Source organism: Eptatretus burgeri, chromosome 11 (assembly GCF_056783735.1).
Source record: "Eptatretus burgeri isolate ZD-2024b chromosome 11, Ebu_testis_v1, whole genome shotgun sequence".
Lineage (NCBI taxonomy): Eukaryota > Metazoa > Chordata > Myxini > Myxiniformes > Myxinidae > Eptatretus > Eptatretus burgeri.
Window position 1 is genome coordinate 37,115,508 of NC_140971.1, and position 24,245 is coordinate 37,139,752.

Consider the following 24,245-nt stretch of genomic DNA (forward strand, 5'->3'; position numbering starts at 1 on the left):
CCCAACCCCTTTTTCTGCCTATCGGTCTCCTTAATGTGTTGTTGTCAATTTGTTCTTTTCTGCCCCTCCCTGCCAGTCTTTTCAGCAGCCTTCTCTGTCTTGTATCTCAAACATGAGCTTCAAACTCTTCAAAGGGAAAGAGAAACAAGACAATTTTCAATGTTATTGTAAAAGAAACAGACTCAGTGTTGTAATGGTTAGAGTGTCTGCTTAGAATCTGGGAGATTGGCAGTTCAAAGTAAAACCCTGGCTGAGCCATACTAAAGACTTCAAAAATGGTATGTGCTGCTCTTCCTTACTTGGCATTCAGCATTATACAAGTTAAGAGTATGGACAATCCCCACAGGTTGGCATCCATGGGAAGGAGGAAATGCCCCGCTGAGTGCAGTGAGAAAAGCGGCACCATTGTTGTGACATCGCTGGTACCCAGAGTACCCCAGGAAGTGACAGCACTTTCCCCAAGCTTAGTGGTAATGTTTGTCTCCCCTAACAGTCATGTGTTGTGCCGTGCGTGTGTCAGCTCCAGAGATGCCAACTTTTGGAAATCAGAATTAGGGAGGATTTGCAACCGACACCAAATAATGTGCGCGAAGCGCACATCTCGAGCGCGGAGCACTCGACCCTTGCGGCGGGGTCCAGGGCCCGCCTTAGGGCCCTGGAAGCTCTGGGGTTCTAGACGCTCTCTAGTGCCCTCTGAGCCCTATTTTGGAGCATTTAACATGTTAAGAATTCCCACTTTTTGAACAAAAAAAGGGGAAAATTGTGCACTTTTTAATGTTACATGTATGTTAATATTAGTAAGTTAGGGGACAATCAAAGATTAACAAAAAGCACAAAAGAAGCAATATTTTTCTTACCTTACTGGCTGGTACTACTGCTGCTTGCTTTTTCCATGGCAGCTTTGCTGAGTGACAGCTGTGTGGCTCTTTTAGCCCTTCTTATTATGTCTTTGCTGTATTCTCTCTAGTAGCAAGGGGTGCTATGAGCTAGTTTTTCAATTAAGAGAGCTTCCAGAGTTTTGACACTCAAATTGGGACGAAATTCAGTATGATTCTTCCGTACAAGACTGAGTGCCCGCTCACATGATGCGTTCGAATGAGGAATGACCAAGATTCCCTTCATCACTTTGCTCAAATTAGGATACTTCTTGGCACCAGTGCAGGGATCTGTGAGCTGTGAAATCCGATGCCACTGCTCATCCACTCTCACTGTCTCAGTAGCAATTGTAGCTATGGAGGCGTCTGCCTGGTAGTGAGCGAATTCACTCTCAAGACTGTCTATGTCACTATCACCGCCACTGAACAGACAGGGGAATTTCTTGATGAAAAACTCCACACAGTCAAACCCCACTTCTTGGTGTAGCTTAACATCCAGCACCTGAGCATGCTTGGCTAATTCATCATCTAGCGGCCAGGTTTTGAAGATGTAATTGCAGGCTTTCACATATGAGCGAACTGCACTGAAGAAACCTTGGATGTCTGACTCACTCAGAGTGAAGGTGGATTTCTTGAGACTCCTTTGTTCCCTTATATACAGTTTGGCATCGTTCCCAATCATGAGGTCCTCATCATTCTTCTGATGATTTCTGTCAGAGAAGGGTACATTTACCACAGCAACCGATGACACCGATGGTTTCAAAAACCGTACGAAGATATCTTTCAGAAGACCATTCAATTCTCCGTGCAGGAGATGAATACAGGGTTCGTCTCTTTGGAGCAGAAGATTCCCCTTCTCAAAAAGCTTGTTAGCATATCGAAGGAAGAAACAATAGAGTTTTGTTTGTGGAGACAAGAACATCCTGTTGACACGTTTTTCTCTAGATTCCTGCACAGTGTTTGAGGAAGATGCGCTTTTAGTTGTAGAACTCGTAGTACACTTAGCCGCAGGGCGATCACACTTGCGTTTACTGCCAGCAGAAGAGGTCAGACTCGTAGTACCAGATCCAATTTTACGTTTGAGGAGAGAGCTTGAGGTAGGTGCAGCCAAGGAAGAAGACCTCTGATTCGAAGGTTTTGCTGAGCTTCTATCAAGTGATTTGGCAAAAGTAGAACTTAACTTGGGTCCTTCTTTGCCTGTAGATGGGACTATCACAGTCTTTCTCGACTCTGAAGGGATCTGCTTTGTAGATGAACGTGATGAAGGGCCGGTGATGCTACCTGCTCTCAGCATTGGTTTTGGTGCTGTCCCTGCTGTCTTCTTCGCAGCAGATACTGCAGTGGTAGTGGTGAATGCTGCTCCACTAGTGCTTGATCCTGCAGTGCCAGTACTGGCAGTAGATACAGTGCCGTCCTTCTTGCTCGTTGTTAGAGTCTTGGCTACAGTTGGTTGCATTTTTCTTCGTACTTCTTCTTTGAAGAAGAGGCGAAGTGGCTCCCACTGTTCAATCAGCCTGTCTAGGCACTGACCAAGGGACAGCCACCTTGTTGCGACATGCTTCAGAATCTTGTGTGTCGGGGCATCACAGAGTTCTTGCAGTGCTTTCACTCCTTTGACGCGTTTACTACTTTTGTCCAAGTAGTAGTAAATATCGATGAGAAAGTCATCTAATTCAATGGGTAAGGCCTGAGCCGCCTTCTTGGCCGTATTTTGCATCATATGGCAAGGGCATCCCATGATGTAGCACTCTGGATTTTGTTTGTGGATATAAGCAGCGACTCCTTTGTGCTTGCCCACCATGACAGAGGCATTATCAGCACAAAAGGAAACACAATTTCCCCACGGAATTTTCCTGTCACTGAACTCATGATCAAGCAGTTTGAAAATGTTTTCTCCAGTGGAATCTTGTTTGCACGCAGGCAAACTTAGCAAACCTTGCTTCACAATCCCAGCACTGTTGTCATAGTACGAAATCAGGACAGGATATAGCTGGGCCTCACCACTGTCATTGCTACCGTCTGTAGCTAGGCTAAATGGAGCTAGTCTAGCAATATCGGCAATAGATGAAGCAGTAACATTTGACAACTCACCAATTATTGCTGAAGTTTTTGTTCTTGCACATCCATACTTTGAAGCAACTTTTGAATCTGGAAACATCTTTTGAAATAGAGGTCCAGCATGATCTGAGACTGATATGGGCAAGTTATGTTCCACAATAAATCCACTAAAGAGAAGTTCCGCTCGGGTAACATCCTCTTCCTCGCTTGTCCCTTGTTTGGTGAAATAATTCAGAAGTGTACCGGTACTCGTGCTCGAAGATCTCTCCTTTGCAATGTCTGTGTGCCGTTTGCTTCCAACGTGCTTCCGAATATCATCGCGACCTCCGTGCTCAACTGAAATATCAACGCTGCATACTGTACAATACGCATGATGAATTCCTCTTTCAGACTTTCGAATACACGGGTATTGGAGACTGTATTCGGTCTTGTACTTCTGAGACCATTTCTTGGTCTTCGTAAGCTTCTTTTCTGCCATTTCGTAATCAACATCGAGGGCTTGAAGCATCGGTAACTTCGAAGTCCATGTTCCACAGCTGCAGCGCGACTCGTAGAACTCTAGCGGCTGTTAAACACCGCACGGTGGTCGCGACCGCCGGGCTGATACGGGGCCCAGCTGCATGCAGTGAGCGTATCGCATGCATATACACTGTGCATACATACCGCATGCACTGTATTGCACACATACCGCATGCACTAAATCTCAGTGCATGATCGCATAAGCGAGATCCAGATCCAATGTTTCGCTGCTCCTCATTTGAATTTGCAATTTTTTACGTACAATTTGGTAGCAGCGAACGTTATGGAGTTACCACATGCTATACGTAGCAGACGATGCTTTTCATTCAATTCTCATACTAGTACATTCTGATTAGTGAACAGTGCAAAAATATCAAAATTTCGGGAGGATAAGGATAGTGATCGTAAGGGCGGGAGTTTGGGTGAATTTTCGGAAGCCTCCCGATGAAATCGGGAGGGTTGGCATCTGTGCAGCTCCACTCTGAGCCTTAGATCATGTAAAAAATAAATAAAAGCGAATACAAAAAGGGAGTTTTTAATTATATAAACAAACAAAATCAACCACATGATATTAAACTTTTATTTCATTTACTGTACATCAGGCAAATCCCAACAGCTTAAGGAACAAAAGCTGAGGTTGAAATAATACAATCAGCGAGGCAACCATGGCCATATCACTTATGTGAAAAAGTTCATCAGAAGACCACGCACAAGAAGCTTGTCACAGACAACCACTGAAATACATATTATTAACAAGGTATTAATTGGCATACAAATCCATTTTATGCACTCTCACTTGTGATCCACCGACTTAAAACAGCTTTTAAAGGATCATCATTTCAAAAAAAATATATACATTAAGAAAATGTCGGAGCATCATTATTTATAATCCACGCACAGCGTGGAGCACAAAGTGAAAGAAAATCGCGTAAATTCGAGGAAGATGGAGAAATCATCACTTTACGTTACTCATTACTTGTTCAAAGTAGATTTCCTCAATAATAATTTCACAATAGGTGGAGCATCATTTAGAATTCATGTGCAACATGCACCAACTTTAGGGTCAAAAGTCAAATGTATCAATTCTTAACTTTAATGCTATGGAGGGATGGAATGTGTCATTTTGGGGGGAAGAAACTACACAAGAAGCACTTAAAATTTTGTCCCCAATTACATCTCCAAAACAAGGTCTGATGATTCAATAACCAAAAAAAATCAATGGGATGTGATTACGAAAAGATTCATAAAATGAGTAAAAATACACACGAGCTTATTAAGCATTCACTTTATTCCTCGTTTTACTGCCCCAAATCTCACCACTTTAATGGAAAAATCTGTTTAAATTACACAATGAAGAAAAGCAGAAAATTTGCCAAAGTAGGTTCGATTTCCTTCAGAGAATAGGATGGAGTTCGAAGGGATGCAACAGAGTTAGTGCACTTACCTTTGAGCTGACTAGTCTGGGTTTCAATCTTGGCAAAACTATAAATCGTCGGATTGGTGTTTTGCAGGCAGGTTGTTGCATCACAAAGTGCACCGTCCCTTGGGTGGATGTTAAACTGGGGACCTGTTTCCCAATTGATGGACGTCAATGTCAGTCTATTGACGTTAACGTTCCCACAGTGTCTTTCACCAAAGTAGGCGAGCTATCTGCGGCACCCTAGCCAAAATTCCAAATCCCTGCCAGTTTCAAACGTCAGGCCTGGCCAGTTCGTTCATGGAAGACTTGGGGGAAATGCCTCATAAGAGCTCTTGGCCCAATCTAATGGGAAATTGCATGAGGAGAGATTAGGATGATGCTAAAGTGGCTTTGGGAGAAGAGGAAGGCTAGGAAGATTGGTTAAAGGAAAATCAGGAGTGGAGGTCATTGGGTTTGGGAAGGGATCATAGCAGAATGAATCAGATTCCTCCAAAAGCCACTTGCAAACATGTCCAACATGTAATGGCGATGAAAAGAGCTGTGGAACAGGACGAGGCGCAGTTGTTAAATAACAGTCATTTGCAGGAGAAACAGTCGGAGAGGCAGAAAGACAATCGGAGAGTTTACTATAGTCTGACAAAACACTTTTAGTTGGCTCCCGTGGCCGTGTATGTCGCCGCCGTCTCTTCTTTGTAATCCAGATCCGTTTTAAGCGATCGTGCACACGATGACCCCGAGGTTTTTCTGCCTTCTTATCTTTTGTCAATGGTAAGGACGACTTGGTGTTCTTGGCTTGCTCTGTGGGTCGCTCCAAATCTTCCAGTTCCATTGCTTCTTGCATATCAACCTCTTTCCAAGTATTTGCAATTTCCCAGTAACGGCGGTCAAGTGTCATCAGTATTTGCTGATGCCTCTTAGAAAGTACATGAGCATTTCCCGTGCTTTGCATCGATTCCTCAGCATTACCATCTTTACTGGGTTCACCTAAGCAAACGTCCAATGTGCAATCGACAGTATCGGAATCGCTTCGAGCACTTTGCCATTCACCCGAATCATTACCCTCTCGTTGAACATGCACCTTGTCCACAGCAATACCATCAGTTCTCATGTGCTTTTCATGTTGACGTTTTTTCCCAGAATTAATATTTTCACCTTTACTGTGAGATAAAAGATTTTCATGGTCATCTGCACATGCTACAGTTGTGCTTTCATCTCTTGCACCATGAACACCACCATCAGAGAGATCCATCTGGCTGCTGCAAGTCACACCACGTAAACTGTCGCGTCTTTGGCTTGCCATCCCTTTGACGCACTTGTCTCTGGAATCATGCAGGCCTTTCCCTCGCCAAAGCTTAGCTATAGTCTTTGCAGTTTTTTGTGGAGTAACATCATCAACCTCTTTAGATTTATTTGGACTCTTTTTGAGATCGCTTTCCCTCAATTGTTCAGGACTATTTATTGATGCTCCATTTCCCCGAGACACTTTTCCTTCTGTTCCTGAATTTGTTGAACGGCTCTTTCGTGTATGCCGTGGACCCATCAAGCCAAAATGCTCCCAGCATGGTCCATTACTCTTATCCTGCATAGACAAACGTTCTAACTCATTTCGACGATGATAATGTGAGCTCTTTACTGCAGGAATTCTTCGTTCAGCTGCATTTTTCAAAAGTTTCCTGGCCTTTACATACATTAATCGTCTCCTGCCTTTTGTTGAAACCTTTAATATATTGTCACATGTTAGAGTGCATAGCTCTCTATCCCTGGATTTGTCAGCCCCATCAACAGTTGCACCTCCTACATGATCTTTTTCTTTAATGCCAATTTCCTGAGTTGAGTCCATGTTATGAACGAGAGGAGAATTAGCATTTTCAATTTTCTTAATTTTTGACACTGAAGATATTTCTTCCAGAAACTCACAAGTGGAAGCTCCAGAGGTAGGGTTGTTTGGGGATGGAATATTATTTGTTGTTGCTGATGCAGATATTAAGCAACGCTTATCAGGAGTGTTTGCAAGTTGCCCATCAGTATTTGACAGATCGTTGCCTGCATCTTCTACTTTTTCTGCAAACAAAGTTTTTATGTCAGAGGACTCCATATCACAAGAATTAACAGAGGAAGTCCCTGAACTATTTGAAATTCTCTGCTCAAGTTTCTGAAATGAAACCCTGTGGCACATTTTAATTTGCTTTGGTTGAACTAATTTGCTGTTGTCAGTCGAGTTACATTTATAATTTGAAACAAAGTCAGTATGCTGACCAACACTTTGTTGGCATGAGGATTCCGTTTTCACCCACTGTTTCTCTTCCTCCTTACATCCATTTATACCATTTTCTATCATTTCCGCACGCAAATCTTGTGTATATAGAACAGGTTGATCAGATGAAGATGATGATGATAAAGGAGCAGCAAGTCTTGTAACAAGCAATTGTGAGGAAGATGTAGGAGCTTGTATAAATATACAATTTTTAACTGGAGTAGGTAAAAGCAGTGAAGGAAAATGTACAAGTTTCGATTTGCCCGAGTGAGGCGGGAGAGCGCCCGAGTGAGGCGGGAGAGCGCCCGAGTGAGGCGGGAGAGCGCCCGAGTGAGGCGGGAGAGCGCCCGAGTGAGGCGGGAGAGCGCCCGAGTGAGGCGGGAGAGCGCCCGAGTGAGGCGGGAGAGCGCCCGAGTGAGGCGGGAGAGCGCCCGAGTGAGGCGGGAGAGCGCCCGAGTGAGGCGGGAGAGCGCCCGAGTGAGGCGGGAGAGCGCCCGAGTGAGGCGGGAGAGCGCCCGAGTGAGGCGGGAGAGCGCCCGAGTGAGGCGGGAGAGCGCCCGAGTGAGGCGGGAGAGCGCCCGAGTGAGGCGGGAGAGCGCCCGAGTGAGGAGGGAGCGCGCCCGAGTGAGGCGGGAGCGCGCCCGAGTGAGGCGGGAGCGCAGAGTAATTCTGGCCGCTTTGTAAGTTGGATGCCTTATGAAATGAATTGGTTGTCCCACCATATGTGTAAGATATGATGGTATTTTGGAGAGCAACAAATTTTGGTGTTGAAGATAATTCCTGGGTAAGCGAGTTTTGCTGTTGAGCACATGATGTGATCAATGGAGATGAGGGCCGAATATTGGGTGGTTGTAAACTTGTAGATGAAGAGGTTTCACCAAGTGAAGGCAAGCAGGAAGATAAAAACTTGCATGTCAAATCCTGTACAGGAAATGGTGAGTATGCTTTCCACGTGGTCTGAGTTTCACACACAGTACCTCTTCTGTCTGTGAAGTAACCACGTGTACTCTTGCGGGCATTTCGAGGACATCGTGAAACTATGGCACCTAAAAGACCCCGTGGTTTCTCCACTTTCATGACGATGTTCCCTTCCTTTTCATTCCAATTTTCCTTCTTCCTGTATCCTGTTATTGGTCGACTCACATAGACAACATCACACTGAGGCTCTGTGGTTTCTAGGAGCTCTTCACTCAAAGAATGGCAACTTGAAACTGGTCCTTCATGGCAGTTTGTACTTGCCCCCTTTGAAGAAGCAAAAATAAACTTTTTGCTTGCTCTTGCTTTTGAATGCCTGGAGCTTGATACAAATCCAGACTTTACATTTCTCGTCACATTTTTCAAGTCATATGGTGCATTCAACGATGCCTCATATGGCAAGAAATGTCTTGGAGTTTTAACCTGCCGTTTCTGCACAAGCACGCTTCTTAGTGTAGAAAGCTCAGACTTTGATGAAACAATATACTTTTGTGGAATCTCACCAGATGGCTTCAAATCAACAAATGCATTTGCTTTCATCGCTGCAGCAGAAACAGTTGTGCAAGAGTCTAAAGTGGTTGCTGCATGTGTTTTTGAAGGGGCCGAACCCATAGGCATATTTGTTACGATGGAACAGGTGTTTGTGGACTGGAAGGAGGTGACCTCTGAAGAACCATTTAGCGGGTGACTTGTGATCATCCCAGTGTAGTTGGTAGTCTGGCAAGGGGATAATTTATCAAGAAGTAGGGTGTCATTGGGTAGGCTGGCCAAACAAGGGTAGATGCTGGCTGAACCAGCAGGGACAATATTGTGCAAAACGCCAGCTGAGCAAGCAGAAAAACGACCAGGATGATCACTGGCTTGACAAAGAAACCCTCTCCCCTGTAGTGCTTCCTTTTTAAAAGGTGAAGTCAAAGCATCAGATTTGTGCAATGGAGACACAGGTGACAACTGATGATCAGATGTTGTTTCTGTTGACAACGCGTAGCGCAGGAAAGCGACAAGAAGTCTGTGATGATGGAGACACAAACGTTTGACGAAAGGGTGCACTCGAGACACTTCCAGAGCTGGTGATGGAGCTGCAGCCTGAGTAGCTGCCGAGGAATTAGCCGAGGGTTGAGAGGAAAGAACCTGGTTTGTCAAGTTCTCAGTTGGTGACCCTGAGATTTCTGATGGTACAGGGTGAAGGAAGCAGATGTATGGTTAAGTTCGTGGAATTAAGGTTTACTTAACATGACTGCCAATAAAAATGGATAATGCTACAATTTAAAACAATAATTGTAGAGAAAGTCTTGTATTGACTGAAGGCAGCAGTCTACCTTGTGAAGGGCAATAGCAGAATATTCAATAGTTGTGGGGTATGCTTGCAGACTGCAAGTCAGATACTGGGTGTGTATCCTTCATAAATATGACATAATAAATATAAGCTTTATACAGTATGTATTTGATGAAATGGAAGGGTTTCATAAAACAAGAAAATAAAATCAAGTCAATCAACAATGAAATATATATATGCGATCACAAAGCGAGCACAAAGGGTTAGCCTCCCCCAGCTGGGACTTACCCTTGGCCCACGATCCAATGATGCCCATTTTTTTTCAGACCACCAAATGACCTTGACCTTCAACATTTAGCGATAGAGTGTAAATTAAGACAATGTGTCCCCACCACATACAATCTATCCAGAAAACTCAATATCATGAAAATCAGAGGAAAATTATTGGTTATGATCAAAAAGGTGTTTTTTTTTTTTTGTTAATTCTGTCACAATCCAAAAAAGTAGGTCAAAGACACGGATCAAATATCAGGTGCACAACTTCAATGTAGGTCCACTATTATGATGCAAGAACATCTTGGAAGGCCAAGCGGTCTGAGATACCACATTGGCAAAATTGAGAGATGACAAGAAAAAAAACAAAAAAAAAAACACGTTTTCATTTTTTCAGACCACCATTTGACTTTGACCTGGAGGGATACGACGTAAATCAAGCATAAATGCACCTTGCTATAGGTGATCTAGACAGGGCAATTCAGTTCCAAATAGACAAGCAATTTAGTTCTGATGTCTTCTGTATCCATCTTGTCCAACCAATGCATCCTCTCCTGCTCCCCATTCCTCCACCCACCTTTTGCTTGTCCAAATTTCCCTCTATCTTGGCCTTCTACTCTGTTGTTGGTGTTTCCCCCATCTCTCTACTCTTCCATTTGCATCCCATTACATCCTGATCTAATAGCTCTTCCACAAGCCTTCAATCCGTACGAAGCTACTCCGTATCCAGATGCAACGTCAGAGCAGCACGTATCTTTGTGTACCTGATGAGTGTTTGTAACATTGCATTTTGTTACATTAAGGGTATATTATTCATTTGTGATTGGAATGATGCTGTTTGAAATGAAAATATAGAGAGATTGAGTTTAAAGGAGAATGAAGAAATTATGTGAGGGTTTCAATCGTTGACATTCACAGATTTGGCATGACATCATTGAAATATTTTGTTTGCCACATGAGTGTTTGTAATAATGTATTTTGTTACATTAATGGTCTGGTATTAATTTGTGATTAGAATGATGCTGTTTGAAATGAAAATATAGAGAGATCGAGTTGAAAGTAGAATGAGGAAATTAAGTGAGGGTTTCCATCCGTGACATTCATGGATTCAGCATTTGCAGTTTCGCAATTGTTACATCATAGAAATATTACCCACCTTACTTCTGTTGGGGTCAGCTGCAGTAAGTTTTTTGCCCAAGTCCTTCAACCTCCTTTTGCCCAACCACCTCCAGTGCATAGCACAAGTAGCTCAGCAGTGTGTGTGTGTGTGTGTGTATATATATATATATATATATATATATATATATATATATATATATATATATATATATATATATATATATATATATATATATATATATATATATATATATATATATATATATAGTGTTATGCCTGGTGTTGGCATAATGGTCAGGGTGGTGGGCTTGGGATCCGAGGATCCTGAGTTCAAATCCCACTCTGCTGTTGAATTAATACCAGGTGGGGTTGACACTGCCTGTCATTCTTCCGAGGTTGGCAAAATGAGAACCAGCTTGCTGGTATCCTGTGTCGGAGTGGCGACCTGTTCCAGATTGTGCCCAATAGCCCAGGAGACCGCTTAGGCAGCACCAACGCTCTGCACAGAGCACGGTCCTGATGGATGGATGGATATATAGATAGATATAGTGTTGTGCCTGGTATTGGCTTAATGGTTGGGGTGGTGGGCTTGGGATCCTAGGATCCTGAGTTCAAATCCCACTTTTCTGTTGAATTAATACCAGGTCGGGTTTACTCTGCCTGTCATCCTTCCAAGATCAGCAAAATGAGTGCCAGCTTGTTGGTATCCTGTGTTGGAGTGGCGACCTGCTCCAGATTGTGCCCAATAGCCAAAGAGACTGCTTAGGCAGCATCAACGGTCTGCACAGAGTATGGTCCCAATGGATAGATGGATAGAGTGTTCAAGTATACAATTCAATTTAAATAAAGGTTTAAATAATTTAAACAAAGATAAAGGTGTATAAATGAATAAATTCTGAGTTTTACCACCATTTTCCCCAGTGTCTATTACATCACCCTTCCACATTACATTAGTTTTACGTGCCTGTTGTGTGTGTCCTTTATGACGTCCTTAAAAACAGTAAGTTTCCTGGTTGGAATGATTTTCAATTTTGTTTCACTGTCAGGCAGGCAGAGTAAAATATCTCGCTCTTCTCTGCGCATGTGTGATCAGGACAAATGCAGAGCCAAACTACGGTACAACGGCAGACTTGTCTTCTGACTCATGTTCCAATTTATGTTCAAAATATAACATTCAATTCAAATAAGGTGTTCCTCAATCATAAACTGATAAGATAGACAGACGGACGTACACGAACTAATTCCTTAACCCTGCTTTTCACTTCGCGTGCATGGGGTAATGAGGCATTCACCTGTTTATCAGACACTGTGGAGCGAATGGGAGGCCAGAAACTGGATGGGTACAGATTGTTGATTTCAAAGTGACATTGGGATGACAACACTGAGCGAGATAAATTCTCCAAGAGAAGTATTATAACCGGGTCGCATTTCTAATTACGTTGAACAAATAGAGCCATAGCTTACGGAGAAAGTCAATAAAAATGGATGAAAAATTTAAATGTTTCGTCACTGATCCACACAAAATACCCCATAATGAGAAAGTGAAAACATGTTTTTATAAATTTTGACAAATTAATGAAAGAAGGAAAGCTGAAATGTCTTGCATCAATAAGTATAAACCCCCTGAGTCAATACTTTGTAGAAGCACCTTTGGCAGCAATTACAGCTCTGAGTCTTCTTGGGTATGTCTGTATCAGCTTTGCACATCTGGATTTGGGGATTTTCTCCCATTTTTTCTTGAAGACATGTTTAAGCTCTGTCAAGTTGGATGGGGAGCATCTTGGGGAGCAACAGCAATCTTCAAGTATTTCCACAGATTCTCAATGGGATTCAAGTCTAGGCTTTGGCTGGGCCACTGAAGGACTTTCATGTTCCTGTTCTGAAGCCATTCAAGTGTTGCTTTTGCTGTATGCTCGGGGTCATTGTCCTGTTTGAACGTACATCTTTGAAGCAGTCGAAGCTCTTTTGCACTCTGAAGCAGGTTCTCTTCAAGCATTTGCCTGTGTTTAACTCAATTCATTGTTCCCTCTATCCTTAGAAGTCTCAAAGTTCCTGTCGTTTAAAAGCATCCCCATAGCATGATGCTGCCACCACCATGCCTCACAGTAGGGATGGTGTTAGATGGAAAATGAGCTGTGCTCGGTTTCTGCTCGACATAGAGCTTTGCATTCAGGCCAAAGAGTTTAATTTTCATCTTATCAGACCATAGAATCTTTTGCCTCATGCTCTCAGAGTCTTTCTCATGCCTTTTTGCAAACTCCAGGAATGCTGTCATGTTCCTTTTTCTCAGGAGTGGCTTCCATCTGGCCACTCTCCCATAAAGCCTATATTTGTGAAGTGCTGCAGAGACTGTTGTCTTTCTGGCAGGTTCTCCCATCTCAGCCAAAGGAACTCTGTAGTTCTGTCAGTGATCAATAGATTCTTGATCACCTCCCTGACCAAGGTCCTTCTTGCCCAGTTTGGCTGGATGGCCAGCTCTAGGAGTTTGGGTAGTTCCATATTCTCTCCATTTCCTAATGATGGAGCTCACTGCGCTTTTGGGTACTTTCAACACTGGAAATATTTTATGCCCTTCCCCAGATCTACGCCTCCTCACACTTGTATCTCGGAGTTCTACTGACAGTTCCTTGGACTTCATAGTAGAATTTCTGCTCTGACATGCACTGCCAACTGTGGAACCTCATATAGAAAGGTGTGTTTCTTTCTAAATCATGTTCTGTCAATTGAATTGGCCACAGGTGGACTCCAATCAATTTGTAGAGACATCTCAAGGATGATCAAAGGAAATTGGATGCACCTGAGCTCAATTTGGAACGTCATAGCAAAGGAGTTGAAAACTTATTGATGCAAGATATTTCAGCTTTTCATTTTTAATTTGCAAACATGTCTAAAAACATGTTTTCATGTTGTCATTATGGGGCATTTTTTGGAGTTCAGTGACAATTTTTTTTAATCCATTTTAAATTCAAGCTGTTACACAACAAAATGCAAAAAAAAAAGTCAAGGGGTGTGAATACTTTCTGAAGGCACTATGTATGCAAAAAAAATAAAATTTCAGATTCCCCTGCAGTCCTACACCCACCTCCCCTCATTAACCTCTGCTCCTCTTACATTCTTCTTTCCTCCCTCCATCTTACCGTATTATCTTCTAACTTTTTCCCTTTTCTCCACACTAAAATGCATTTTTTACTTGAGTGAAGCTGATGGCATGCTTTTGCAAATCCCCATGCTTCCCACCAAAAGCAAAGTTGAAAGATGGCAAAAAGTTCCACGAGGAATGACCCAATATTAAATTTTGAGTGAAAAAAAAATTCCCCAATTTTGATCCTCGTGACCCTACGTCCCATCCCCGGGGGTCTATTCCAAAAACTCATTACATATTTCATGAGTCTCCCAATGTTGATTGCATGTACAAAGTTTCGTTGAAAAGTGTTTTAAAATGTGCCCATAATTGCAATTTTTTGGTATATGACTTTTTGGCCGTGCCCCAAAGGAAAAGGGAGTTATACTGCTCTTGCATCGTCATGCCATGTGGTGACAATAATTACAAAGTTTGGTGAATTTCTGTCCAACCGTTTAGGAGATAGTTTGACAGACAGACAGACAGACAAAGTTTACATTATCCCCCCCCCGTTTTTTTTCAAAACCTGTGGGGATAAACATCCACACCCCCCGCCACCCATCATGATTAGATAATAAATACAAGGATTTGTTAACTGGGATATCAGGTACTTGATGATGACTTTGCTTCACTACATTTAATCCAATTATGCAAGCACACTGTTGAGGGCACACAGCAATTTCAAAAAACACAATTTTGAGATGTGAATGAAAATGAATGGAATTTTTTTAAAAGAAATAATTGTGTGTGCTTCAATGTAACAACCTTTTTCAAAGAATATGAAACATTTGCAGATGGACCTGCCAAAGATGAACGGAATTTGGTGGTGAGGGGAAAGGGAGTGATGTGTGGAAGATGATGGAACAATTCCATAATGACTAAATAAATGATCGCAACAACAATCCAGTGGCAGTTGGGCTTTGAAGCACTGCCAAGAAGAATGCTGTGATGTAATCTGGCACAGTGACACTTTGAGAAGTCTACTTTTGATTGGCCTGAACAGAATAAAAGTTGGAAGTAAACTTACGTGTGGTAAGCAGAGATGCAAGAGATTGTTAACAAAAACGGTGCTCGGTAGAGGGAATATCTCAGCCTGGCTGAACAGTTAACATTTTATATCCCACCGATAGGCCGGATCTGCATCTGGACCATTTGTCCTTTTCACAAATTAAAATCTAATCGGCTTGTTCTAGTCACCTATCCAACTCATCCACAAATTTTTGTCCGAATCCGTCCACAACCTTTTGAGATATCATGCTCTATATCGTTTTGGCCACATCTCTCAATGAATCACCACTTATGAAAATTACAGCATCCAGATCTGGATTTTCACCAAAATATAATAATTTGTCCTTGCCAAACACCCAAAATGTCCACCAGGTTTAATTTGAATCAGTCCATAACTTTTTAAGATATCCTGCTCACAGACAGACAGACAGACAAACAGGGGTGAAAACATAACCTCCGTCTACCTTCGGTGGCGGAGGTAAATATGCCTCAAAGTTTGATGATGATGTGGGAAGAGGTGAGAGAGAGGGGAGACGAAGGAATTTCATTCATCATGCATTTATCATGTAGATTTAAAGTTAATTTTAAACTGATCATTTATATGAAACAACCTTCACCCAACTCAGGTTTTTCTCTTGCAGAAGCTTAACTCAGTATTAAAAAAACAAAAAGAAATAAGTGCAATGCAAAAATGCATTTCACCATTTTCAAAAGTCTGTCAAAAATATCAATTAAGGACCAATAAAGAAAAGGCAAGCGGTTAGCATTTATTGTTTGTGAGTTTAGTTGTCAACTAACTTGTGCTGTGCAAAGAGGTCACACATGTGATTGGAAGCATCAGGATATATGTTAATTGACTGAAGCAGGTATCATCATGCAGGTCAGCGAGATTTGGACAATCTAGTCTCTTGACTCCGTTTTGGACTTTCAATTTGTTTTCACACAGAATACTGCTTATTAGTAAGCACAGGGCACCATCTTCCGGTTTTGTTCAATTTAATTTTTTTCTGGATAACATGAGCTTTCCAACAGGCCAGGATTAAAAAAAAATAAGATGCAAGAGCTTGAAGCTAAACTAGATAATGAAGAGTACAATATAGTTGCAGCAAGTGCGAAGGTTTAATGGGGAATGAAATTGGAAACAGGACTATAAGGTTAAAACATGGGCAGATGTGATCGAAAAATGGGAGGGGGTATAGCAATTTGGGTAAAAGACAATAATGTATTGAAAGAAAAAGATGACAGAAAGGAAGGAATTAATGTAAAAGATTCTGTTTGTCATACTGACAGGATGACCTGGAGCGGGGAAGGGGGAAATGCAGCTAGGAAGGGGGAAAAGCAGCGGAGAAGGGGGGAAAGCAGTATGAAGGGGGAAAAGCAGCGGGGAAGGGGGAAAAGCATCGGGGAAGGGGGAAAAGTGCACTCGCCTCTTAAGTTGTCCAGCCAGATTTTGAACAGCTATAACTGTCATCCTGGTGTTTCGCAGTCAGGGTGGTTCATCAATGTGTGTGCCGTCCCTCGAATAGACGTTAAACTGGGTGTCCAGTCTGCCAGCATTAGTTGGTGGACATTGAAGATCCCACAATGTCATTCATGAAGAGTGGGTGAGTGATCACTGACACCCTGAACAAATTCCAAAATCCTGCCCTGACTGGGGAAATGACGACCGATCCAGGATTGTGAAAGGCAGCAGCAAAAAAAGGGGGAGGGGGAAATGCAGCGGAGAAGGGGGAAATGCAGCGGGAAAGGGGGAAATGCAGCGGGAAGGGGGCAAATTCCAGCAGGGAAGGGGGCTAATACAAGGGGGAAAGGGGGAAAGAGCAGGACCAAGGGGGAAAGAGCAGGACCAAGGGGGAAAGAACAGGACCAAGGGGGAAAGAACAGGACCAAGGGGGAAAGAACACGAACAAGGGCGAAAGAACAGGACCAAGGACGAAAGAACAGGACCAAGGGGGAAAGAACAGGACCAAGGGGGAAAGAACAGGACCAAGGGGGAAAGAACAGGACCAAGGGGGAAAGAACAGGACCAAGGGGGAAAGAACAGGACCAAGGGGGAAAGACCAGGACCAAGGGGGAAAGAACAGGACCAAGGGGGAAAGAACAGGACCAAGGGGGAAAGAACAGGACCAAGGGGGAAAGAACAGGACCAAGGGGGAAAGAACAGGACCAAGGGGGAAAGAACAGGACCAAGGGGGAAAGAACAGGACCAAGGGGGAAAGAACAGGACCAAGGGGGAAAGAACAGGACCAAGGGGGAAAGAACAGGACCAAGGGGGAAAGAACAGGACCAAGGGGGAAAGAACAGGACCAAGGGGGAAAGAACAGGACCAAGGGGGAAAGAACAGGACCAAGGGGGAAAGAACAGGACCAAGGGGGAAAGCGGAGGCGAGAACGGGGAGGGCCAAGAGGGGGCGAGAACGGGGAGGGCCAAGAGGGGGCGAGAACGGGGAGGGCCAAGAGGGGGCGAGAACGGGGAGGGCCAAGAGGAGGCGAGAACGGGGAGGGCCAAGAGGAGGCGAGAACGGGGAGGGCCAAGAGGAGGCGAGAACGGGGAGGGCCAAGAGGAGGCGAGAACGGGGAGGGCCAAGAGGAGGCGAGAACGGGGAGAGGCCAAGAGGAGGCGAGAACGGGGAGGGCCAAGAGGTTATCCATAACTTTATTGATTATTTGGATATTTAACAACCACCTTTGTGCATATTAAGGTTCGATTGCATCAATGAAGGTGAATATGAAAAAAAAAAAAAAAATATATATATATATATATATATATATATATATATATATATATATATATATATATATATATATATATATATGTAAACTATGTTGCCCATGGCCAGATCATATGCATGAAGTTTCGTATCGATCTGTTAAGCGGTCCTGGAGAATACATTTTTTAACGTTTTTATTTTCAATCCAATGTGGCCACCAGATCATGTGACCGATGACATCATAAATCTAATTCTTCAGTCACCTTGGGTTGTACATCAGACAAATGAATTTTCACATTTTTTGGATAGATTTTTATTCAACCAATTATGGCTGGAATACCACTTCACCGATGAAGTCATCGTTATCCTTATAAATACCCAATGGCGAGTTTATGACATATGCCAAGTTTCAATTTTTTTTTGTTGGGCAGTTTCAGAGAAAAATAAGTCCAATTTTTTTCCTTTAATCCAATATGGCTGCCATACCCTGTGACCTACGACACCAGAGTTATCAACAAAATATTCTTCATGGGGAGTCCCTCCTATGTTCAACATTTTGCATCAATCGGACAAGCGGTTGCAGAGAAAAACATTTTAAAAGTGAAAAAAATATAGACGCGGACACAGACAGACAGACAGAGGCATTGCAATAATTTTGCATCACCTTCGGGGCGAGACTCATAAAAGACACAAATGTTCGGCCAAATTAGTTTATTTCATCATAAGTTGCTGCCTGCATAAACTAGTTCTACATAAATATTTCCCAGTTACAGTCAGGCTGCCCATCAATGTCGTGTCTACTGAATATATATATATATATATATATATATATATATATATATATATATATATATATATATATATATATATATATATATATATATATATATATACATATACATATATATACACATTTCCTTGAGGTGCATGTGAATCTGTACACTCACATATAATCGGAAGTATATTTTTATTTACAAATTTATTAAATGAAATAACACTGGGCAACAAAAAAAAAACTTTTCGTCTGCTACGAAGGGAAATGCAGGTGTTCTTGGCTAAATCTCAGCCGCTGATTTCAAATCTGTAGTCAGACTTTAGCCAGCACGTCAGGTTTTCAAAATATGTATTAATAATACCCAGCATGCTATATTAGATACTTTATAATTGTAGATCACCACATTATACATTTAATATCAGTGCTTAGTAATTACTTTCACGTCATATTTAGTTAACAATGATTGATCTCTGTGTATAATGTGTAGTATACAAACTAAGAACATAAACAAGTTGCAGAAAAAGAAGTTAATAAAACATGAGAACCTGGTAATCTTAAGAAGGGTGTAAACCTCAAAGGGAAATCTGCCCCATTGTGAGTGATTCAGAAACAAAACTTCAAGGTTACACTCTTCCTTTCAACATAGTTAGCGTAGGCACTGTTCAGAAGTGTGTGAGACACTCGGCTCTTGTGCTTGTGTGTGGAATTGGTCTCCTGTTGTAGGAACCAGCAGTAATCACCCATCATGTTTGGGTTGAACTGGCCTTGATATCTCGCTTTCATGACCGAAATGTCTTGGTGGAACCTTTCGCCATGCTCATTGCTTACCTCACCCACATTAGGTGAGAAAGAAATCAAGATGAAAATGCAAGAAGTGCATTTTAAGAGACATCCTACAGCCCATTCGCTGATAGTGGACAATATGCTAAAGGCCTAATTCCGCATCCTGTTCAGCTCTATGGTTCCCAAGAAAATTCTTCCTAACCAACACAAATGCTTCCCATGCTGCAAACTTAAGTGGGTTCAGTTTATTTTTGAACTCGGGATCACACATCAGTTCTCGGATCTGGGGCTTGGTTAGCTTGGTCAGTTTTCATATATCCAAATGGCTTGGTAAGTTTTCATCCATTTTTAATAATTCAAGGTGCATTCTCAAGCTCTTTGTATGATAAATAATATTCTACAACATATGTATTTCTTTAATTGAAACCAAAAATATGAAAAATAATAATATATTATCACTCAAAATCACCCACCAGGGCATGCTACTGCAATTGGACCATATGTATAACTCAAAATCCTGACGTGCTGAGAAAATTCTGACTTCAGATTCAGAATTAGCATACTCAATTTAGTCTTGAACATATGTTTCCACCCCAGTAGCAAAATGTTTGTTGTCCAATGGAATTATTGATTTTATAGCAATTTCAGTTAAGAAACTGGTCAATTTGCCTTCTGTCTGCCCAACTCCTTGTTATTTCAATACTGTATAGTTATCCTGTTTTAAAATATTATCCTTCCTTCTGTCTCTTTATTGTACACCGTTCTTTCCCAATTACACATCCAGGCGATGCATGACATCATCGCTGGGCGCCGAAGGGAGCGAGTACTCAGTTTTTACTCCGTCTGTTTGTTTGTTTGTCTTCTTGCTTGCTTTCTTGTTTGTCCGGGTGATAGCTCAGCCATCCTTTGAGCTCGGAAGCTGAAATTTGGGCACAAAAGTGAAGATGTGCTTTGGAAAAAAACGCTAATATTTATTTTTTGGTTAAACAATTAATTGATTCATTACTTAATTATCGATTTATTAAATTCCTTGTTTATTTTCTTTCTCATCTGGGCAATATCTCGGAAGCTAATATATGGACATGACAGTGAACAAGTGATTTGGCTATAAAGGGTATTTTGATTCATTGATTGATCAATTAATCGATTAATTACTCAATTTTTAGAAGGTCACATATTCGGATGAAACTGTAGTGGTTTACATACGCCATTAGCCAATTAAGAAATTAATCATTTTAGGATTATTTATTTAGTTTAATGATGCAATTGATCAATTAATCGATCAATTATTGTCCTCTGCTCCTTCCCAATTCCATCTCCATGTGCTGCAAGGTGGCTTCGCCGGGTGCCAAAGGTGCCCTGGCAATGTCACGTGCTGGAGGATTTGTTATTTATTTATTTATTTGGCATGGGGGCGGTGTACTTTGAATGGACCGCTACTTGTTTTTCATATATTCATATTTTTTGCACATATTTAATCACAATACATTGTCATGGGGACCTGAAATCTTACAAGCCCTGCTTTTAATTGGGTTTCTCCACCGTTTGCTTGATTGAGTTAAGTGTGGGAAAAATAAAAAATAAAAAAAGTGTGGGAACAAACTGAATAAAAAATTAACGTGTAACTGGGCTGATAGACTATCATCTGATAGGATTCCTCCGAGCTGTCTGACCAAATTTCGATTCTTGGCCTGAATATAAGCTGTAGATCAGTGTTTGGCAGGCTGGGAATTGCATCACAAAGTACACTTTGGATGGGCGACAAGTCAGGGACCCATCTCCTCGCACTAGCTGGTGGACGTCACCTAAAAGATCCCATGATGTTTTGAGTCATTGCTGGAACCATGAACAAATTAAAATTCTTGTGCTGACTTTTTCAACAACTCAAATGTGGTGTGGCGGGTATGTGAAATATCAGCCCCCCCCACCCTTCCCCCAAGAGTTGAGAGAGGCTTTCATCCTGCAGTGGAATAAAATAGGCTGGAGAAGAAGAAGAAGAAGAAGAAGAAAGAAGAAGAAATAAAAGAAGTCGCAGAAGTATGGAAAAATAAATGCCCAATTTATCGACACATTAAACTGTTAATTTGAGATTGCACACAGTTGTTGGATACAAAGAAGGAAAGCAAACTGGATGCAAATTTGAGATTTGATAGAAACATGCATTATATTCACAAAATATGCCAAGGGTTTACAATAATGGAATGCATTTACACAGGACAGCCAGCTCAATGTCTCCTACAATGGAATGCAGTTTTGAATGACTGCAGGAAAGTATAAGCAAAGAGTAAGAAAATTTCATTAACCAGAATTCGGTCATGAATGAATTGCTGCCGGACAATTAGTTCTAAGTCACATTGAAGGGAGTCATTATTCAGTTATGTTGCCAAATGACTGCCCACCTTGCGTTACGTGGGAGGTGCAATGCCCCTGGGAGGGGACACCAAGCCGGCCATCCTGATCATCAGCATGTGTCGGCATTCCACCAGCAAATCACACCTATGGAGTTACCCAAATTCACACCACAGTGTTGAAATTCTGACCTGAAGGAATGGAGTGAGGGATCTGAAAAAGGTCTAACATCCCTACAATGAAAACTTTGCCAACATTGTTAAACAAAAACAGCAACAACAAAAAAAATAACAGGCAGCAATGGAATTAAATTTATTAATTACAACGGCACTTGGTAGAGTGCATACATCCCCCAGGCTGAACAGTACATTTTGTATGCCACTGAGAGGCCGGATCTGAATCCTGACCTGAACCAAAATCGAATCGGTTGTTCTTGTCACCTCACCGACTCATCCACCTAGTTTTGTCATAACTCATCCACAACTTTTTGACATATCATGCTATACACATAGTTTTTGTCCCCGTCTCTCAATGGTGAATAATTCGTCGTCGTCACACATCCAACCTCTCCACCAAGTTTCGTCCGAAACCGTCCACAATTTTTTGAGATATCCTGCAAACAAACTATAGATAACACAACCTCCGTCCACCTTCGGTAGCGGAGGTAACAATCCACACAGACCAATTTATTGCCTCCTCCGAAAATTTGTTGGCGAAAAATTATCACTTTTCACACGAATCAAGTATGACGCAGCATCCCAATTTCATGCCCGATACATAATAAGCCGGCTATTCTCTCTGCTCGCATCGAGACTTCAAGCATCTCATGATACACTACAAGGAGCACACACACAAACTTCAAGGTCTCGGACAGGTCAGATTTGGGTTGTCCAGATGATGATGATGTTGATGATGAAAGATAGTCTTATAGTCCATCCCATCAATGGCTAACTATTGGTTGATCGATGTGACAGGCTCGGAAGACAATGGTAGCAGGTTACCATATGTACTTTAAAGAGTTACATCGCCGTCACCAATGAAGCCACCTTTCTTGCCAGACTCCCCATTTAGCACAACGCACTGCCAATCCAAATCGGGCCTCCCCCCTAATAAGTACCCAACACCCAAAAGGTAAGTATACACTACCTGTCTAGCAAAGCATCGTGGGAAAAACAAAACAACAACGAATGCTCCGGTTGTGCCCAACAAATACAAAGGACGCGCGTGCGGCCCTTACATGTTCTGAGGCGACATAATTCCTGAAACCACGAAAAAGTAAATTCTGCAAAAACACCGTTCATCCAGGTCATTGCGAGGCGACGAGCTTTCACGAAACAGTCACGTCGCAAAAAAAAATGCGGGTTTTCCTTAAGCCCCTCTGTTTGATCGAGGCGACGTGCCTTCGGAACCTTTACCCGCCCGCCAAGTTCAGGCGCTCAGGTAATCGAACAATTGCTCCTATTCTCGAAAAAATCTCCTCAAAACGGTCCGTTTCACTCGGGGGATGTATACATTGCCATTGTCGAACGGATGTACGCCTCGTTATGGTTTAAATAATGTTATTTTAAAACGAAATTCCAACTTACTTCGTAATCGAGCCGGGAGAACACCGTGGTCACGTGGTCCTGCACACAGGATGTAGCCATCCGTCATTTTACTCTTCTTCTTCTTCTTCTTACTCTTCTTCTTTACACAAACTTCTTTTTCTTGTTTCATTAAGAAAGAATTATTTTTACAGATAGGATTTCTTGTTTAATGCCGTTTATTAGATGATATAAGATCGACGTATGCCTTGTGCATGTTAATCGATGCAGACAAACAACTAAGTCATCGTTTAAAAATGGCTAATATTTATTTCCTTTTCCATTATATTCAGAGATGGAGGACTTTAACATGCAGTCTTCAACACCATTGTTGTTTTCCATGAATAACGACAATAATAGGATGCAATGGGTAAATTAGCACACCATTAGTGTTGGATTTCAAAGTGACATCACACACAGCATCCTTGGCTGATTTGTGCTGTGATTTCAAACCACGATATACAATATATATATATATATATATATATATATATATATATATATATATATATATATATATATATATATATATATATATATATATATGTACACACACACACACACACACACACACTCGTATAGTTCAACATACATATGCTGGTTGTCCCAAAAGTCTCCATACATGGGAAAATTAACACTTTTAGTAAAATGTAACTTTATTTACAAAATGTTCTCCACATGATTGCCATTTATTTGTAAACACACACGAAGTTGTCTCTCCCACTCATGGTGAACTCATGTCAACACATCTGGCGTTATATTATGCAAGTAATTCCACTTCGAATGCGTTCCTTGAAATGATCCATGTTCTGAATCTTTTCCTTGTACACCATGGCCTTCAAGTGCCCCCACAAGTAAAAGTCGAGTGGGTTGAGATCTGGGGATCTCGCAGGCCACTCCACGTGGCCACAGCGACCAATCCAAGAACACGGAAACTGTAGATCCAACCATCGGCGTACCAGATACCATAATGAGGTGGTGCGCCGTCCTGCTGGAAATAACGTGGGAATTCTCCAGCCTCGTTTAAGAGGGACGGCATGATGTCTTGCAGCATGTTTAGATAAATGTCGGCATTACAATTTGTGTCAATGAAAACAGGTCCAACAATTTTGTTGCCTCATATTCCGCACCATACCATCACTTTTCC

General features: G+C 42.0%; 1 protein-coding gene across 5 annotated transcripts; it reads right to left on the reverse strand.

Moving 5' to 3' along the window:
* Positions 1–4,018: 4,018 nt before the first annotated feature.
* Positions 4,019–23,212, reverse strand: LOC147016883 (uncharacterized). 5 transcript variants are annotated; one of them, XM_085846023.1, is made up of 3 exons: positions 23,102–23,212; positions 21,566–21,706; positions 4,019–9,270 (listed from the first exon to the last, which is right to left on the reverse strand). In XM_085846023.1, the coding sequence occupies exons 2-3, from the start codon at positions 21,642–21,644 to the stop codon at positions 5,252–5,254; spliced, it is 4,098 nt and encodes a 1,365-aa protein (XP_085702149.1). In that variant the 5' UTR covers positions 21,645–21,706; positions 23,102–23,212; the 3' UTR covers positions 4,019–5,251. The 5 variants fall into 5 exon arrangements, 4 of the variants coding, with proteins under 4 accessions (XP_085702149.1, XP_085702148.1, XP_085702150.1 ...); XM_085846022.1 differs by lacking the exon at positions 23,102–23,212 and adding an exon at positions 22,753–23,023; XM_085846024.1 differs by lacking the exon at positions 23,102–23,212 and adding an exon at positions 22,662–23,023.
* Between the last annotated feature and the right edge of the window lie 1,033 nt (positions 23,213–24,245).

Coding starts and splice junctions, on each gene's coding strand:
- LOC147016883 (XM_085846023.1), bottom strand. CDS start 21,644: ATGCCGACACATGCTGATGATCAGGATGGCCGGCTTGGTGTCCCCTCC. Junction 9,271..21,565: donor CACCTCCCACGTAACGCAAG/GTGGGCAGTCAT, acceptor CTGTACCATCAG/AAATCTCAGGGTCACCAACT.